We start from the raw sequence: 18,082 nt of genomic DNA, 5'->3' as shown, positions 1-18,082 counted from the left end.
GGTCCTGAAAGAGCTGGCTGGGGTGGTTGCTGAGCCGCTCTCCATCATATTTGAGAAGTCATGGCTGTCAGGTGAGGTCCCGGATGATTGGAGGAAGGGTCACATCACTCCCATTTACAAGAAGGGGAGCAGGGAGGACCCGGGTTACTACAGGCCGGTGAGTCTCACCTCTGTGCCTGGGAAGATTATGGAACAGATCCTCCTGGACAACATGCTTGATCACATAAAGAACGAGCATGTGATCCGAGACAGCCAGCATGGCTTCACCAGGGGAAGGTCATGCTTAACTAATCTTGTGGCCTTCTATGATGGAGTGACGGCGTTGGTGGATGAAGGGAAGGTGACCGATGTCATTTAGCTGGACCTGAGCAAGGCCTTTGACATGGTCCCCCATCACATCCTCATCTCCAAATTGGAGGGAGGTGGATTTGATGGGTGGACAACTAGATGGATAAGCAATTGGTTGAAAGGCCGCAGACAGAGGGTGGTGGTCAATGGCTCTATGTCCAGGTGGAGGCCGGTAACGAGCGGCGTCCCTCAAGGGTCTGTCTTGGGACCGGTGCTCTTTAACATCTTTATTAATGACATCGATGAGGGAATGGAGTGCACCCTCAGCAAGTTTGCTGATGACACCAAGCTGAGTGGTGCAGTCGATACGGTGGAGGGAACGGATGCCATTCAGAGGGACCTTGACAGGCTGGAAAGCTGGGCTCGGGTGAACCTAATGAGGTTCAACACGGCAAAGTGCAAGGTTTTGCACTTGGGCCGGAAGAACCCCAGGCACCTGTACAGGCTGGGAGGAGTTGTCCTTGAGAGCAGCTCGGCAGAAAAAGACCTAGGGGTCCTGATAGATGAGAAACTTAACATGAGCCAGCAGTGCGCTCTGGCAGCCCGGAAAGCAAATGGGATCCTGGGCTCCATCAGGAGAGGGGTGGTCAGCAGGGATAGGGAGGTGATCGTCCCCCTCTACTCTGCTCTTGTGAGGCCCCATCTGGAGTACTGTGTCCAGGTGTGGAGCCCTCAGTACAAAAAAGATATGGAGATTTTGGAAAGGGTCCAGAGGAGGGCCACAAAGATGATCAGGGGGCTGGAGCACCTCCCCTATGAGGACAGGCTGAGGGAGTTGGGTTTGTTCAGCCTGGAGAAGAGAAGGTTGCGGGGTGACCTCATTGCAGCCTTTCAATACCTGAAGGGAACTTACTCCCAGGAAGGGAGTAAACTCTTCAAAAGGGCTGATAATAGCAGGACTAGGGGAAATGGTTTTAAGTTGAAGGAGGGAAGATTTAGGTTGGATGTTAGGGGAAAGTTCTTTACTAGAAGAGTGGTTAGGTCCTGGAACAGGCTGCCCAGTGAGGTTGTGGATGCCCCGTCCTTGGAGGTGTTCAAGGCCAGGTTGGACAGGGCCCTGGGCAACCTGATCTAGTAAAGGCGTATGTTTGGTGGCCCTGCTAGGCAGGGGGGTTGGAACTACATGATCCTTGAGGTCCCTTCCAACCCGGGTAATTCTGTGATTCTGTGTGATTGTGTGATTCTGTAGGGAAAATTTCTTCTTTTGGCGATGAAAAGCAGATGTGGTTAAGAATATGCTATTCTTAGGAATGAAAAGCATTTTCTTAGGTAAGGAAAAAATATTTTTGCCAGCATATGAACTGATACTTAATGGAGGACACTTTATTTCTGGAAGAAGCGGTGATATTCATGTGTAAATTGTAAAAATTTTATCAGAAATTGTCATTTTGGGTGGAAATGTCCATAGTTTGTAGAGGAAAACTGGTATTCTGGTAGAAATGCATCCTATAATGCTACAGTGCATCATTTTCTAGAGAAAATATCTTCGTTTGGTTATGAAAACAGGTATTAGGGATAGAAAATGCTATTTTTAGTGATGAAAATTCATATTTTCGAAAGAAACTCAAATATTTGCCAGGATAAATGGTGATGCTTTAGAGAGAACTTATTATTTCTGATCTATGTAGTGAAAGTCATGTGTAAATTTCAAAAATTAGAACAGAAATTGATCTTTAGGGGGGAAGTGTCCTTATTTGAAAAAGGAATTCCGGTATTCTGTAAACAATGTATCGTATTATGCTGCCAATATTCATTTTTTAGAGGAACTGTCTTCTTTTGAGGATGAAACCCAGTATTTTGGGGAGAAAATGCTATTTTTAGGGCTGAAAAGCGTTTTATTTGTTAAGAAAAATGTATTTTGGCAAGGATAAGAAGTGAAACTCAAGAATGTACTTTTTATTTCTTTTTGGGATAAGTACTGCTATTGGTGTCAAAGTTCTCTAAATCTTGACAGAAATCGATATTTTGGGTGGAAATGTCCTTATTTTGTAGAGGAATACAGGAATTCTTGAAACACTGTATTCTATCAGGCTCCAAAGGAACATTCTGTGGAGATAATGTCTACCTTTGTGGGTGAAAACCAGTATTTTGTTTAGAAAATGCTATTTTTAGGAATGAAAAGCATTATTTTGGCAAGAAAATGAAATTTTTGCAAGGATAATTAGTGATACTTATGAGATTCCTTTATATTTCTGAGATAAGCAAGGATATTAGTGTGAAAGTTTTCTACATTATGACACAACTTGATATTTCTGGTGGGAATGTCCTTATTTTGTAGAGGAATTTGGGAATTTTAGAAACACTGTATTCTATTTTGCTCCAAAGCATCATTCTTTGGGGCCAGATGGCGTGCATCCCAGGGTCCTGAGGGAGCTGGCTGGGGTGGTTGCTGAGCCGCTCTCCATCATATTTGAGAAGTCATGGCTGTCAGGTGAGGTCCCGGATGATTGGAGGAAGGGTCACATCACTCCCATTTACAAGAAGGGGAGCAGGGAGGACCCGGGTAACTACAGGCCGGTGAGTCTCACCTCTGTGCCTGGGAAGATTATGGAACAGATCCTCCTGGACAACATGCTTGATCACATAAAGAACGAGCATGTGATCCGAGACAGCCAGCATGGCTTCACCAGGGGAAGGTCATGCTTAACTAATCTTGTGGCCTTCTATGATGGAGTGACGGCGTTGGTGGATGAAGGGAAGGTGACCGATGTCATTTAGCTGGACCTGAGCAAGGCCTTTGACATGGTCCCCCATCACATCCTCATCTCCAAATTGGAGGGAGGTGGATTTGATGGGTGGACAACTAGATGGATAAGCAATTGGTTGAAAGGCCGCAGACAGAGGGTGGTGGTCAATGGCTCTATGTCCAGGTGGAGGCCGGTAACGAGCGGCGTCCCTCAAGGGTCTGTCTTGGGACCGGTGCTCTTTAATATCTTTATTAATGACATCGATGAGGGAATGGAGTGCACCCTCAGCAAGTTTGCTGATGACACCAAGCTGAGTGGTGCAGTCGATACGGTGGAGGGAACGGATGCCATTCAGAGGGACCTTGACAGGCTGGAAAGCTGGGCTCGGGTGAACCTAATGAGGTTCAACACGGCAAAGTGCAAGGTTTTGCACTTGGGCCGGAAGAACCCCAGGCACCTGTACAGGCTGGGAGGAGTTGTCCTTGAGAGCAGCTCGGCAGAAAAAGACCTAGGGGTCCTGATAGATGAGAAACTTAACATGAGCCAGCAGTGCGCTCTGGCAGCCCGGAAAGCAAATGGGATCCTGGGCTCCATCAGGAGAGGGGTGGTCAGCAGGGATAGGGAGGTGATCGTCCCTCTCTACTCTGCTCTTGTGAGGCCCCATCTGGAGTACTGTGTCCAGGTGTGGAGCCCTCAGTACAAAAAAGATATGGAGATTTTGGAAAGGGTCCAGAGGAGGGCCACAAAGATGATCAGGGGGCTGGAGCACCTCCCCTATGAGGACAGGCTGAGGGAGTTGGGTTTGTTCAGCCTGGAGAAGAGAAGGTTGCGGGGTGACCTCATTGCAGCCTTTCAATACCTGAAGGGAACTTACTCCCAGGAAGGGAGTAAACTCTTCGAAAGGGCTGATAATAGCAGGACTAGGGGAAATGGTTTTAAGTTGAAGGAGGGAAGATTTAGGTTGGATGTTAGGGGAAAGTTCTTTACTAGAAGAGTGGTTAGGTCCTGGAACAGGCTGCCCAGTGAGGTTGTGGATGCCCCGTCCTTGGAGGTGTTCAAGGCCAGGTTGGACAGGGCCCTGGGCAACCTGATCTAGTAAAGGTGTATGTTTGGTGGCCCTGCTAGGCAGGGGGGTTGGAACTACATGATCCTTGAGGTCCCTTCCAACCCGGGTAATTCTGTGATTCTGTCATTGTCCCATTGTCCCATTGTCCCATTGTCCCATTGTCCCATTGTCCCATTATTGTCCCATTATTGTCCCATTGTCCCATTGTCCCATTGTCCCATTATTGTCCCATTAGTGTCCCATTGTCCCATTGTCCCATTGTCCCATTATTGTCCCATTGTCCCATTGTCCCATTGTCCCATTATTGTCCCATTATTGTCCCATTGTCCCATTGTCCCATTGTCCCATTATTGTCCCATTGTCCCATTGTCCCATTATTGTCCCATTATTGTCCCATTGTCCCATTGTCCCATTGTCTCATTATTGTCCCATTATTGTCCCATTGTCCCATTGTCCCATTGTCCCATTGTCCCATTATTTTCCCATTGTCCCATTGTCCCATTTTCCCATTATTTTCCCATTGTCCCATTGTCCCATTGTCCCATTATTGTCCCATTGTCCCATTGTCCCATTATTGTCCCATTGTCCCATTGTCCCATTGTCCCATTGTCCCATTATTGTCCCATTGTCCCATTGTCCCATTGTCCCATTATTGTCCCATTATTGTCCCATTGTCCCATTGTCCCATTGTCCCATTGTCCCATTATTGTCCCATTGTTTTCCCATTGTCCCATTGTCTCATTGTCCCATTGTCCCATTATTGTCCCATTATTGTCCCATTATTGTCCCATTGTCCCATTGTCCCATTGTCCCATTATTGTCCCATTGTCCCATAATTGTCACATTATTGTCCCATTATTGTCCCATTGTCCCATTGTCCCATTGTCCCATTGTCCCATTGTCCCACTGTCCCATTATTGTCCCATTTTCCCATTGTCCCATTGTCCCATTGTCCCTTTGTCCCATTATTGTCCCATTGTCCCATTGTCCCATTTTCCCATTGTCCCATTGTCCCATTATTGTCCCATTGTCCCATTGTCCCATTGTCCCATTATTGTCCCATTATTGTCCCATTGTCCCATTGTCCCATTGTCCCATTGTCCCATTGTACCCCATTGTCCCATTGTCCCATTATTGTCCCATTTTCCCATTGTCCCATTGTCCCATTATTGTCCCATTGTCCCATTGTCCCATTATTGTCCCATTGCCCCATTGTCCCATTGCCCCATTGTCCCATTGTCCCATTGTCCCATTATTGTCCCATTGTCCCATTGTCCCATTATTGTCCCATTGTCCCATTGTCCCATTGCCCCATTGTCCCATTGTCCCATTGTCCCATTATTGTCCCACTGTCCCATTGTCCCATTGTCCCATTATTGTCCCATTATTGTCCCATTGTCCCATTATTGTCCCATTATTGTCCCATTGTCCCATTGTCCCATTATTGTCCCATTGTCCCATTGTCCCATTGTCCCATTGTCCCATTGTCCCATTGTCCCATTATTGTCCCATTATTGTCCCATTGTCCCATTGTCCCATTGTCCCATTATTGTCCCATTGTCCCATTGTCCCATTGTCCCATTGTCCCATTGTCCCATTATTGTCCCTTTATTGTCCCATTGTCCCATTATTGTCCCATTATTGTCCCATTTTCCCATTGTCCCATTGTCCCATTATTGTCCCATTATTGTCCCATTGTCCCATTGTCCCATTTTCCCATTGTCCCATTATTGTCCCTTTATTGTCCCATTGTCCCATTATTGTCCCATTATTGTCCCATTGTCCCATTGTCCCATTGTCCCATTATTGTCCCATTGTCCCATTATTGTTCCATTATTGTCCCATTATTGTTCCATTGTCCCATTGTCCCATTGTCCCATTGTCCCATTATTGTCCCATTATTGTCCCATTGTCCCATTATTGTCCCATTGTCCCATTATTGTCCCATTGTCCCATTGTCCAATTGTCCCATAGTTCTCAGTGGAGGTCTCTGCGCTGTCGGCTCTGTTGGAGCTGTTGGGCTGTGGAGCTGCGGCTGTTCTGTGCCGCACGCATGGACAAACGCTGGGCTGCCCCATAGTGGCCCCATAGCCGCCCCATAGCGGCCCCATAGTGGTCCTATAGCCGCCCCATAGCCACCTCATAGCGGCCCCATAGCGTCCCCATAGGCCCCCATTCCCCCATAGAAGCCCCAGAGGGCCCCTGTTCCCCCAGAATCCCTCCATTCCCCCATAGGCTCCCCATGTCCCCTTAAGGTCCCACACCCCTATAGCCCCCCATCCCACACCCCATAAGCTCCCCCATCCCACATAGGGTTTCCCCCCCATCCCACCCCCCATAGGGTCTCACCCCCCATAGGGTCCCCACACCCCATACACCCCCCGTTCCCCCATAGTGTCCCCATACCCCACAGGCCCCCAAACCCCATAGACCCCCCATCCCTCCATAGCCCCACATCAGAGGGTCTCCAGCCCCCATAAACCCCCCATCCCACACCCCATAGCCCCCCCGAACCCCATAGATACCCCTCACCCCTATAGGCTCCCATATCCCCCATAGGCCTTGCTGTCCCCATAGGCCCTGCACACCCCATAGGCCCCCATTCCCCCATAGGGTCTCACACCCCATAGGCCCCATAGATTCCCCCATAGGGTCTCACACCCCATAGGCCCCATAGATTCCCCCATAGGGTCTCACACCCCATAGGCCCCCATTCCCCCATAGGGTCTCACACCCCATAGGCCCCCATTCCCCCATAGGGTCCCACTCCCCATAGGCCCCATAGATTCCCCCATAAGGTCTCACACCCCATAGGCCCCCATTCCCCCATAGGGTCTCACACCCCATAGGCCCCATAGATTCCCCCATAGGGTCTCACACCCCATAGGCCCCATAGATTCCCCCATAGGGTCTCACACCCCATAGGCCCCCATTCCCCCATAGGGTCTCACACCCCATAGGCCCCATAGATTCCCCCATAGGGTCTCACACCCCATAGGCCCCATAGATTCCCCCATAGGGTCTCACACCCCATAGGCCCCCATTCCCCCATAGTTCCCCTATTCCCCCCTAGGCCCCCCATTCCCCCATAGATTCCCTCATTCCCCCCTAGTGCCCCCATTCCCCCATAGGCTCCCCCTGCCCCACAGCCCCCATATCCCCCCCAGGCCCTGGCCCAGCTGCTGGCCCAGCTGCAGGAGCTGCTGCACAAACACACGGAGCGGCCGCCTGTGCTTTGGGGTCCTTCTGTGACCCACAAGTGCCGCTATGGGGCAGAGCCGACCTCATCAGGAGCCGCCTGGGGAGACCCCATAGAGACCCCATAGAGCCCCATAGAGAACATAGAGACCCCATAGAGCCCCTTAGAGCCCCATAGAGCCCCTTAGAGCCCCATAGAGCCCCATAGAGACCCCATAGAGACCCCATAGAGACCCATAGAGCCCCATAGAGACCCCATAAAGACCCATAGAGCCCCATAGAGAACATAGAGACCCCATAGAGCCCCTTAGAGCCCCATAGAGACCCTTAGAGCCCCATAGAGACCCACAGCACCCCATAGCCAAGTGGGAGCGGGGGGCCAAGGAGCTGCTGGGGGTGAGATATGGGGCCTTATGGGGTCCATATGGGGCTTTTATGGGGTTATGGGGGATCCCATATGGATCCAGGCAGCTGCTGGGGGTGAGATATGGGTCCATAGGGGGTCATTATGGGGGTTATGGGGTCACTATTGTGGTTATGGGGTTACTATTGGGGTCATTGTTGCGGTTATGCGGTTGTTATTGGGATTATGGGGTCACTGTTGGGGTTACGGTGCCATTATTGGGGTTATGGGGTGGTTATTGGGATCATTATTGGGGTTTATGGGGTCATGATTGTGGTTATGGGGTGGATATTGCGGTTATGGGGTGGTTATGGGGTGGATATTGTGGTTATGGGGTGGTTATTGGCTTATGGGGTGGTTATGGGGTGGTTATTGTGGTTATGGGGTTATGGGGGGGTTATGGGGTGGTTATGGGGTGGTTATGGGGTGGTTATGGGGTTATGGGTTTATGGGGGTGTTATGGGGTGGTTATGGGGTGGTTATGGGGTTATGGGGTGGTTATGGGGTGGTTATGGGGTGGTTATGGGGTTATGGGGTGGTTATGGGGTTATGGGGTGGTTATGGGGTTATGGGGTTATGGGGTGGTTATGGGGTGGTTATGGGGTTATGGGGTTATGGGGTGGTTATGGGGTTATGGGGTGGTTATGGGGCTATGGGGTGGTTATAGGGTTATGGGGTGGTTATGGGGTGGTTATGGGGTTATGGGGTTATGCGGTTATGGGGTGGTTATGGGGTGGTTATGGGGTTATGGGGTTATGGGGTTATGGGGTGGTTATGGGGTTATGAGGTTATGGGGGGGTTATGGGGTGGTTATGGGGTTATGGGGTGGTTATGGGGTTATGGGGTTATGGGGTTATGGGGTGGTTATGGGGTGGTTATGGGGTTATGGGGTTATGGGGTTATGGGGTGGTTATGGGGTTATGGGGTGGTTATGGGGCTATGGGGTGGTTATGGGGTTATGGGGTGGTTATGGGGCTATGGGGTGGTTATGGGGTTATGGGGTGGTTATGGGGCTATGGGGTGGTTATGGGGTTATGGGGTGGTTATGGGGTTATGGGGTGGTTATGGGGTGGTTACGGGGTTATGGGGTGGTTATGGGGTGGTTATGGGGTTATGGGGAAGTTATGCGGGGGTTATGGGGTGGTTATGGGGTTATGGGGTGGTTATGGGGTGGTTATGGGGTTATGGGGTGGTTATGGGGTGGTTATGGGGTTATGGTGTTATGGGGGGGTTATGGGGTGGTTATGGGGCTATGGGGTGGTTATGGGGTGGTTATGGGGTTATGGGGTGGTTATGGGGTGGTTATGGGGTGGTTATGGGGTTATGGGGTTATGGGGTGGTTATGGGGTGGTTATGGGGTTATGGGGAGGCTATGGGGTGGCTATGGGGTCATATGGGGTGGTTATGAGGGGATATGGGGATATGGGGCATTCCTAAGGGGGCACTGCGTGTGGGTGAGATATGGGGGAAATAAAGGGGATATGGGGTGGATATGGGGTGGGCATGGGGGGTATGGGGGGGTTATGGGGGAATATGGGGTCATATGGGGTGGTTATGGGGTGGTTATGGTGTCATATGGGGCGGATATGGGGTCATATAGGGGGATGTGGGGGGGTTATGGGGGTTATGGGGTCATATGGGGGGATATGGGGGAAATATGGGGGGATATGGGGTAATACGGGGGGATATGGTGACTTGCGGAATCAAACTCTATAATCCAGAGATGGGTTATAAAGCAGGTATGTTTATTCCAGCGTTGCGCAGCGCCGGGTGCAAGGGGGATAGCTCCACCAAACTTGCACACCGTAAAGAGAAAAGTGTGTTACAGATATAGGTTAAGCTAATACATAATCAATAGTCTCCTCCTCAGTTTGATTACATATTCATTACATTCCCTATGGCCCCGTTCCCCGCGACCCCATTCCCTCATTCCCCCTGACCCCATTCCCCGCGACCCTTGCCGATGTTTTGGGGTGAAATTCTTCTTCTGTTTTCTTCTTGGTGTTATCTGCTGTTATTGTTCTCCCATGTCGGCATCATCTTGCCCGGGGGGGGGGGGATGTAATCCTTCTTGTCAGAGGTCTCCGGACAGTTTCTTCTTATCTTTATTGCCCTCTTCTCTGGCTTTATTTTGACTAAGTGTCTGCAATTCCCCCTTTCCCTGCACTTTTAAATGTACAGTTACCCTTTGTCTTGGTTTCTGTGAAGTTCCCCTTTCCCTTTCTATAGCACAGTGTTACCTTACCACCATTTTGAGGCTTTGCTCACTCTTCAATTCCCCCCTTTTCTTCAATCTAGCAGGCTTTTACCTGCTAGATTCTTAATGGGTCTCAAAATAGGCTCCGCTCTCTACCTTTTGTCTCAGCTCATGTCTCTTCCAAACCTCATATTCCCTTCCAGTACCTTGGTACAGACACAAAAGACATCTTATAACAACACAAGTAAAACACACCAAGAGTAGCAAGGTGATGCAGGCTAAGAAAAGCTGTTTTAGTCATCCTAAATTTGGCAACTAGTAAGTTTATCCCATGATCCAGAGAAAACTATTCCCCAATCGGTGTTATCCCTGCCTACTCCATGTTGCAATGCATCTTTGGATAAACAGGATATCTCCTTTTGGATTGTCCATCAAGCATCTGCAGCAGCATCCTCAATTGTTTCTAAGGTTACAGAAATTTTCATACAGTGGTACCCCCCTTTTCTTGGGAGTTCTGTGAACTCAATTTGCCGTTGCTGCCCTGGAAGGCCCTCTCCTGTGAGGCCCACTTGTGCCCTGTTCCTGGTACTGGGACTGTACTTTGTAGTGTTGGTTTGCCCAATATATTCTCTTATCTTCCCTTATAACCAATTTCCATAAAATACTAAAGGGCATAATAATGTGTCCATTTGGGCATGCACACATCTGTCAGCTTGCTCTCTTCCTTTCTAAATTATTAATTGGACTCCTGTTCTCTTTAGAATATTTTACAGGTTTTGACTTGGCTTCAGAGATTTTAAGTTTACCGTCTGGAATTGAAGCCCTCTTCAACTGCCTGTTCTGCCACCTGATCTATCATCTTATTTTCTGTTTCCTGTACAGTGTTACATTTCTGATGTCTTTTACAACATATAATAACCATTGGTAGATTTAAATCTGTTTTCCTTGTGTGTGAGCAATCCTTGCTCTTTTCAGATAGTACTATGAGCGTGTGGCACATATTTAGCATCTGTCCATATGATTAAAGCTCTTGTCAAGGCAGTTATTTCAGTCTTCTGAGGGGAAGTCCCCACAGCTGGTGGTTGTGCTTCGGTTACCTGGTCAGTAGCAGTTACTGCATGTCCTGCCTTACAGTCTCCTTGTCTCATAAAACTGCAGCTTCTGGTAAACCAGGTGTCTTCTGCATCTTCTAAGGGTTCGTCCTTCAGGTTCGACTGACTGGCTGGAATGTGCAGCTTCAGTTGATTTAAAGCAGTCATGTAATACTGGTTCTCCGGGAGTTCCGCTAAGGAAAGATACTGGGTTGACAATATTAGTCACAATTATTTCTACATCACCCTGCTCTACCAGGATGGCCTGGTATTTCAGGAATCTTTGGGGTGAGAGCCAATGAACTAATGTCCCCCTTTTGCCTCCAATACAGTAAACACTGTATGAGATATTAAAACTGGTATCCTTTGGCCCAGTGTAGATTTATGGGCTTCTTGAATATTGAGCACTAGTGCAGCCACTGCCCTCAGGCACCCTGGCCATCCCTTACTCACTTCAAGCTGTTTGAGGTTTACCATCAGTCTGTAGCTGTGTATCCATGGTCAGCACCCTCCTGTCATTCCTGGGAACGTATGGAGTTCCTTGGCAGTTTGCAGCTCAGGGGCTTAGCAGATGGCTTCTTTCTTGGCAGTCCTTAAGGTTCAAAGTCCAGCTGTAATTTCTGAGTTATTTGTGCTTTCTGTAAACCAAGAAACTCAGCAAACTCTCAGTCTATTCTACACAGTCCTTTTGTCGCTGTGGCATCCACATGCTCCAGTAAAGTTCCACCCTAGGATGGAGGATCCCAGGTCTCAGGCTCACAAGTTGACCGGTTCTCAAAAATCATTAAGCTGTTCTCACAACCCTGGGTAACACTGTCCAGGTTAACTGAGTCTCTTCTCCCTTTATTAGGGCTTTCCTATTCAAAGGCAAATAACCTTAGGCTTCCTTTAGCCAAACCAGGCAGAAGAGACATCCCTCAAATCCAGAAGGTAAACTCCACCTAGTCATTCCTTAACTTGGTTGATAAAGTGCATAGATTTTCCATCACTGAGTGTATCCATTCAACAATTCTATTACTTGTCCTCATGTCTTCTACCAAACTACCGAAAATTTAGCAAATTGGCAAAACTGGAGTTTTGTACTTGGATTCCCATTCAATTAGTAATTCAAACTCAAAAAAAAATTATCTATTATTTCTTTTATCCTTCTACAGTCACATATCCTCAAAGGGCATCACTTTACCCTGAGTGGGTGAGCTCTTGCTTTTAACTTAATTTTTGGCCCTGATGCCCACACCCCTAAGTGTGTCTTATTTGAGATTGCTGTGGCTCCTGGGGGTATAACATTGTTTTTCCCAGTTTGTGTTAATAGTCAGACTTACAATTCTTAATCAGCCAATATTGTTTGACCCTTAGCTCCAGTTTTATTAAATTTCTTGCCAGGGTAACCTGACAGGTACAAGAATTCCTGTATTCCTACTTGTTTTCTTAGCTTATATTTAATTAATTCCAAAAGTAAGCCTTTTCTTGTTGGGCAGTAGCACCTACTAATGTTACAAAACCATCTATGGGTAGTAAGAAGCTCCCATATCCATCAGAAAATCAACTACTTTATCCTGCTTCTTTAGCTGCAGTTTCATCGGTGTATCTGCTAGGGTAAACTTCCCAAGTTCTCATTGTTCAGTTCTGCAATCAGAGACAATTCCTTCTCACTCAGCTTGGTCGGATTTCTCTACCAGTGTCCCACTGCAGTTTGTACACTGCTTTCATTCCAGCGGAGCAGAGCCCTCCCTGGGCTCTTCAAGCCTCCCTCCCCTTTCCTCGTGGGGGATCTCTGGGTCCTATGGCCCTACTCTAGCACCACAACAGTAACAGCTGTTATTATTCTCAATTTCCTGAACATCTCTGATTCTCAATCAGGTGTTTGTTTTGTTTTCTGTTGTTGTTGTTGTTTGTTTGTTTTCTTCTTATTGTACTCCTCTCTTCAGACCTGACATCCCTGTTTTTATCTTTGCCTTCCTCAACCTGTGTCCTTCCCAAACTTTTTCGCTTTCCAAACTCTAATCATTACATTTCACCTCCTCTCCAGAGCCATCCAGTGCTGCCCAGATTTCAGATTTCCCACATCTCTGCACATGAAGGCTATTCTCACTTCCAATGCCCTGTCCTCTCCACCTCCCCCTTTGCAGTTTACAGCAGCAGTCTCTGACCCTGGCTCCCTCTCCCACTCTGAGAGTTCTGATTGCAGGGGAATGGTGCGGGGGGGTTGTTCTCATGCCAGCACAGATAAACTCACTTTCTCTTTAACCCTTTTTCCTCTGTACACTATTCCACTATTTGTACCCTCAGTTACACTTCCACATACCCTCAACTATACTTCCGTATGCCATTAACAACTACACTTTCTTATACCAGCAAAACAGTTTGTCCCATTCCCTTCAAAACCCACAAATCAAGCAACACAGTTCTTCAGTTTCCATAAACACCCTTACTACCTTATAACTTTCCCTTAGCAATCCATATCGTTCAGTTATAAACCTCTCGCCACAGAGCCAGCACTGACTGACCCACCTCCCTTACACCTCTTCGCAGGCAGAACACAGTATCACATAAATGGCTTGATACTCATTCCACACAGACATCCCTCTATATGTTCATTGTCCCTGTCCTCTACCTTATACATCAACAACCACTGATTACAATATTTAATCAGAATTTTTTTTCGGCTCAGGGTTCCTCCTGGTTCCCCAGCGATATCTCGCCAATGTGCCAGTATACACGTCAGGGGTGAGCGCGCAGGGACCTCTTTGCTCTGTGATTTTCCCATCGTAACTTAATATAAACCACCGTATTCTTTTATAGGTAAAACCACTTCTGACACAACAGCATTGTTATGACTTATGACCACATACTTTACAACAACCAGTAATTAATAATACAAAATAAACATGTATTAAAACAAAGACAAACAAGTATTGGAGACAACTTTCGCTTCGTCCGTCCCCGGCCGTTTCCCTCGCGGGAGGACGGAACCGCGGGTCGGGACTCCGCACTCGCCCCGCAGCTGTGCTGCGTCTCACTCACACCACACTCACACGACAATTCAAACAAAATTACAATATATCATTTGTTAAGCTTAACCAAAGATGTTAAGAACACCGGTGCTAGTTGTTGACTTAGGCCACCTATATAGACAGCGCTGTACGATACCAATTATCCCAGGATTACCCAGATCACCCTGTACCAGAGAGCAGACAAGCTCTGCCCAATTAGCAATCACCTGAATGTGAGCAATAGCTCTTTTACCATGCGTACGACTTACTGGCCCCTTTGTAGGCACTCCCTAGGGAGTCCTCCTAACCCAGCCAGCAACCTAACCTAACCTGTGAGCTCACGTCCCTAGGGGGGGAGCACGCCGACTCCACTGTGCCCTGCGTAGGACGTCTCCTCACGACTTACGGCTCCCCCATTTCACATACCTGGTCCGCCGATAGATGGTTCTTGTCTGCTCCTGCAGTGATCAGATGAGGGAGGGGAGTCCTTCCGAGAAATCTCGGGGCGCGCCAAAGGCGTCCCCCTTCTCAGCTGGTCCTGCAGCCGAACAGAGAGGGTCCCATCTGGGGTGCCAAATTGACTTGCGGAATCAAACTCTATAATCCAGAGATGGGTTATAAAGCAGGTATGTTTATTCCAGTGTTGCGCAGCGCCGGGTGCAAGGGGGATAGCTCCTCCAAACTTGCACACCGTAAAGAGAAAAGTGTGTTACAGATATAGGTTAAGCTAATACATAATCAATAGTTTCCTCCTCAGTTTGATTACATATTCATTACATTCCCTATGGCCCCGTTCCCCGCAACCCCATTCCCTCATTCCCCCTGACCCCATTCGCCGCGACCCTTGCTGTTGTTTTGGGGTGAAATTCTTCTTCTGTTTTCTTCTTGGTGTTATCTGCTGGTACCATTCTCCCACGTAAGCATCGTCTTGCCCAGGGGTATCTAATCCTTCTTCTTGTCAGAGGTCTCTGGACAGTTTCTTCTTATCTTTATTGCACTCTTCTCTGGTTTTCTTTTGACTAAGTGTCTGTAATTCCCCCTTTCCCTGCACTTTTAAATGTACAGTTACCCTTTGTCTTGGTTTCTGTGAAGTTCCCCTTTCCCTTTCTATAGCAAAGTGTTACCTTACCACCATTTTGAGGCTTTGCTCACTCTTCATAGATGATAATAGTTTATATGCATACCTGTTTGCAAGTCAAGGACCTGTTGCAGGGGTTTTAACAGCCTCAGGGTTCACTGTAGGAACTGGAGAGGCTGTTTTCCTACTGCAGGAGTTGGAGCAACTGCAGAGCTCATTGCCAGAGCTGAAATCACCGTAGGACCTGTGACTGAAGTTGGAGCAGCCACTGTGCTCATTGGAGGGGTTGGAGTGACCACAGGGCTGTACCTCCTGGCACAGTGCACCTCCCTTGGGAGGAATTTGTTTCATTTTCTTATAGCAATATTTGGAACAGCTACAGGACCTGTAGCAGGAGTGACTGAAGAGCTCATTATGAGGGGATGAGTGACAGCGGGATCTGTCCCAGAGCTTGGAGAAACTGCAGGACGTGTAGCAAAAACTTGGAGCTGCTGCAGGGTCTGTGCGAGGAGTTGCAGAGGCTGCAGCACTGTCAGCAGATCCAGCTCTCTGGATCTGGCACACTGCAGTCATGTGTGTTTCTTGGGGGCTACCAGAGCCACAGCAGACCTGCCCCCAATATTCTACCAGTTTCTCAGGATCCTGCAGTTGGTCAGAGATGAAGTTCCTAAGCCCTGGGGGTGCCCACTGCTCCAGGCAGCTGCCCAGACCATCCCACACCCCCTGCCATGCAGAGCCTTCTCACCTTGAAACAGATCTCTCACTGATATTCCTGAATAATGTTTAACCTCAGTCCTAGAATTCTAGAATCACAAAGGTTGGAAAAGGCCTAAAAGATCATCCAGTCCAACTGTTCATCTATTACCAATAGCTCCCACGAAACCATGTCCCTCAATACAATAACCAGTCACTCCTTGAACACCCCTGGGCTCCCAGAGGAGACTATGTAAAATGTGTAATTCCTAATCATATCAAAAATATTACTTCTGAAACCCAAAGATGACCACAGAGCTGAATGTGCACAAAACTTCACTTTGTCACCTGCCAATTTTATTGTGATACAAACCAAGGTCAAACAGCATAGCAAAATAAATACCATAATCCAGCATCCCATGTTGACAAATAATGCAGCAGGGAAAACAAGCAGCAAGCAAAGAGCTGTGCAGTGAAGCTTCATGAGAAGACTCAGCAAGCTCCACAAATAGGGAAGCTATCAGCATCATGGCCTGCAATTCTCCAGCTCCCACAAAGCCCCATGTTATATCGCTCTGGACAGATGTGCTGTTATCCCAACCCACTCATTGGGCACCCAAATGATGGTGATTGCTGAATCCAACATGTGGCTCAGCAGCACACAGTGCTTTGTGCACTGCCCAATTCCCAGTGGGATGGGGAAGAGAATTGGGGGAAAAAAAGTACAACTTGTGGTTTGTAACAAAGCAGTTCACTAAGAGATATAAAAGGAGAGGAGTAATAGTTATCACTGTATATCTGTTGATATGGAATAGTATGTAACAAGTGATGCACAAGCACTTGCTCAGCACCACCAGACTGATGCTCAGCTGGGCCCTGGGCAGTGAAAAGACTGAGATGAACTCCCACCCCTTTCAATACAATTTCTGCGTGCTGTCAGGTGATAGAGAACGTCCCTTTGGCCACTTCCAGTCAGCTGTGCGCAGTCTGTTCCCTCCCAGCTCCTTGAGCACTCCACTGACCATGGCCTTGGCTCAGTAGAACACTGCTTAGCAGCAGCTGTAAACACCAGAGTGTTATCAACATTGTTTTTCTCTTAGAACCAAAACACTGCACCATAGCAGACAGTCTGAAGAAAACAATTCCATCCCAGCTGTAACTCAGATACCTGCTTGTCCCCCTCCTCTTGTTCTTCCTGATCAGGAAGCAAGGAACAGAATCTGCTGCTCTTTGAGAACTTTCAATCAGTTCTCAGCTGGCTCCTGTGCCATCCCCAGGCAGAGCTCAGTGCACTCTCACAGACGGCAGCAGCCTTTCTTCATCTTCATTGCCTAATCATAATGAAGAGCCTGTACCTGAACAGGTCAAAGTCTGCCCTCTAGAAGTTCAGGATAGTAGTTTTGCTAGTCACCCTTCTGACATCTCCAAGAATAGAGAATTCTACCATTTCATGGCCACGCTGCCCAAGATAGTCCCCAACCTTCTCAACTCCTACAAGTCCTTCGCTGTTAGTGAAGACCAGGTCTAGCAAGGAACCACATCTGGTAGGCCTTCATACCAGCTGCGTAAGGAAGCTGTCTTCCATACAAGCTAGAAACCTCTTGGACTGCTTCCTCTGCTCTTTATTATATTCCCAGCATATATCAGGGAAGTTGAAGTCTCCCAAGAAAATGAGTGCTGGCAATCTTGTGACTTCAGTAAGCTGCTCATAGAATGCCTCACCCATCAATTCATCTTGATTAGGTGGTCTATAATAGAACATTAGCAAGATGTCACACCTAAAGGCCTTTCCCCTGATCCTTACAAACATGCACTTGTCTTGATGGTTCTGAAGCCCAAGCTTTTCAACATCAAAACTCTCTTTAATATAAAGGGCCACACCTCCAAGCTTCCTTCCTCATCTATCCATTCTGAAGAGCTTGTAACCATCCATCACAGCACTCCAGTCATGGCAGTGGTCCCACCATGGGTCAGTAATAGCAACTAGGTCATGGTTTGTCAGATGCACAGTTGCTTCCAGCTCCTCCTGCTTGTTGACCAAGCTGCGTGCGTTGGTGTAGACGCACTTCAGCTGAGGCATCTGCCTCTCTCCCAGTTCAAGCAGCATTGCCCTAGGCTCATCTCTGGTGAGCCCTGTTTTGTCCCCTCCCCCATCGTAGCTAGTTTAAAGCTCTTTCAATAAGCCCCACTACCTTCTGTGCTAGGATTCATTTCCCCCTTTGAGACAGTTGGGTTCCATTCATGGATAACAGACCATGGGCCAAGTAAACTGCCCTGTGATCAAAGAACTCAAAGTTTCTGGCTCAATACCAGTCTCTGAGACAATTG

At 48.0% G+C, this 18,082-nt stretch overlaps 1 protein-coding gene across 1 annotated transcript in view; it reads left to right on the top strand.

Annotated features, from left to right (window-relative positions):
* Positions 1-17,869, top strand: part of LOC146758282 (uncharacterized) — a 147,992-nt gene extending 130,123 nt beyond the window's left edge. The window contains exon 5 of the mRNA XM_085517302.1: positions 17,850-17,869. Within this exon, the coding sequence (XP_085373428.1) occupies positions 17,850-17,869 (20 nt within the window). The remainder of the gene's footprint in view (positions 1-17,849) is intronic.
* Positions 17,870-18,082: the final 213 nt, after the last annotated feature.

This window comes from Coturnix japonica, chromosome 16, assembly GCF_054131305.1.
Source record: "Coturnix japonica strain WE chromosome 16, WE-NBRP24, whole genome shotgun sequence".
NCBI classification, from domain to species: Eukaryota; Metazoa; Chordata; class Aves; order Galliformes; family Phasianidae; genus Coturnix; species Coturnix japonica.
This window is presented reverse-complemented; position numbering and strand designations above follow the sequence as displayed.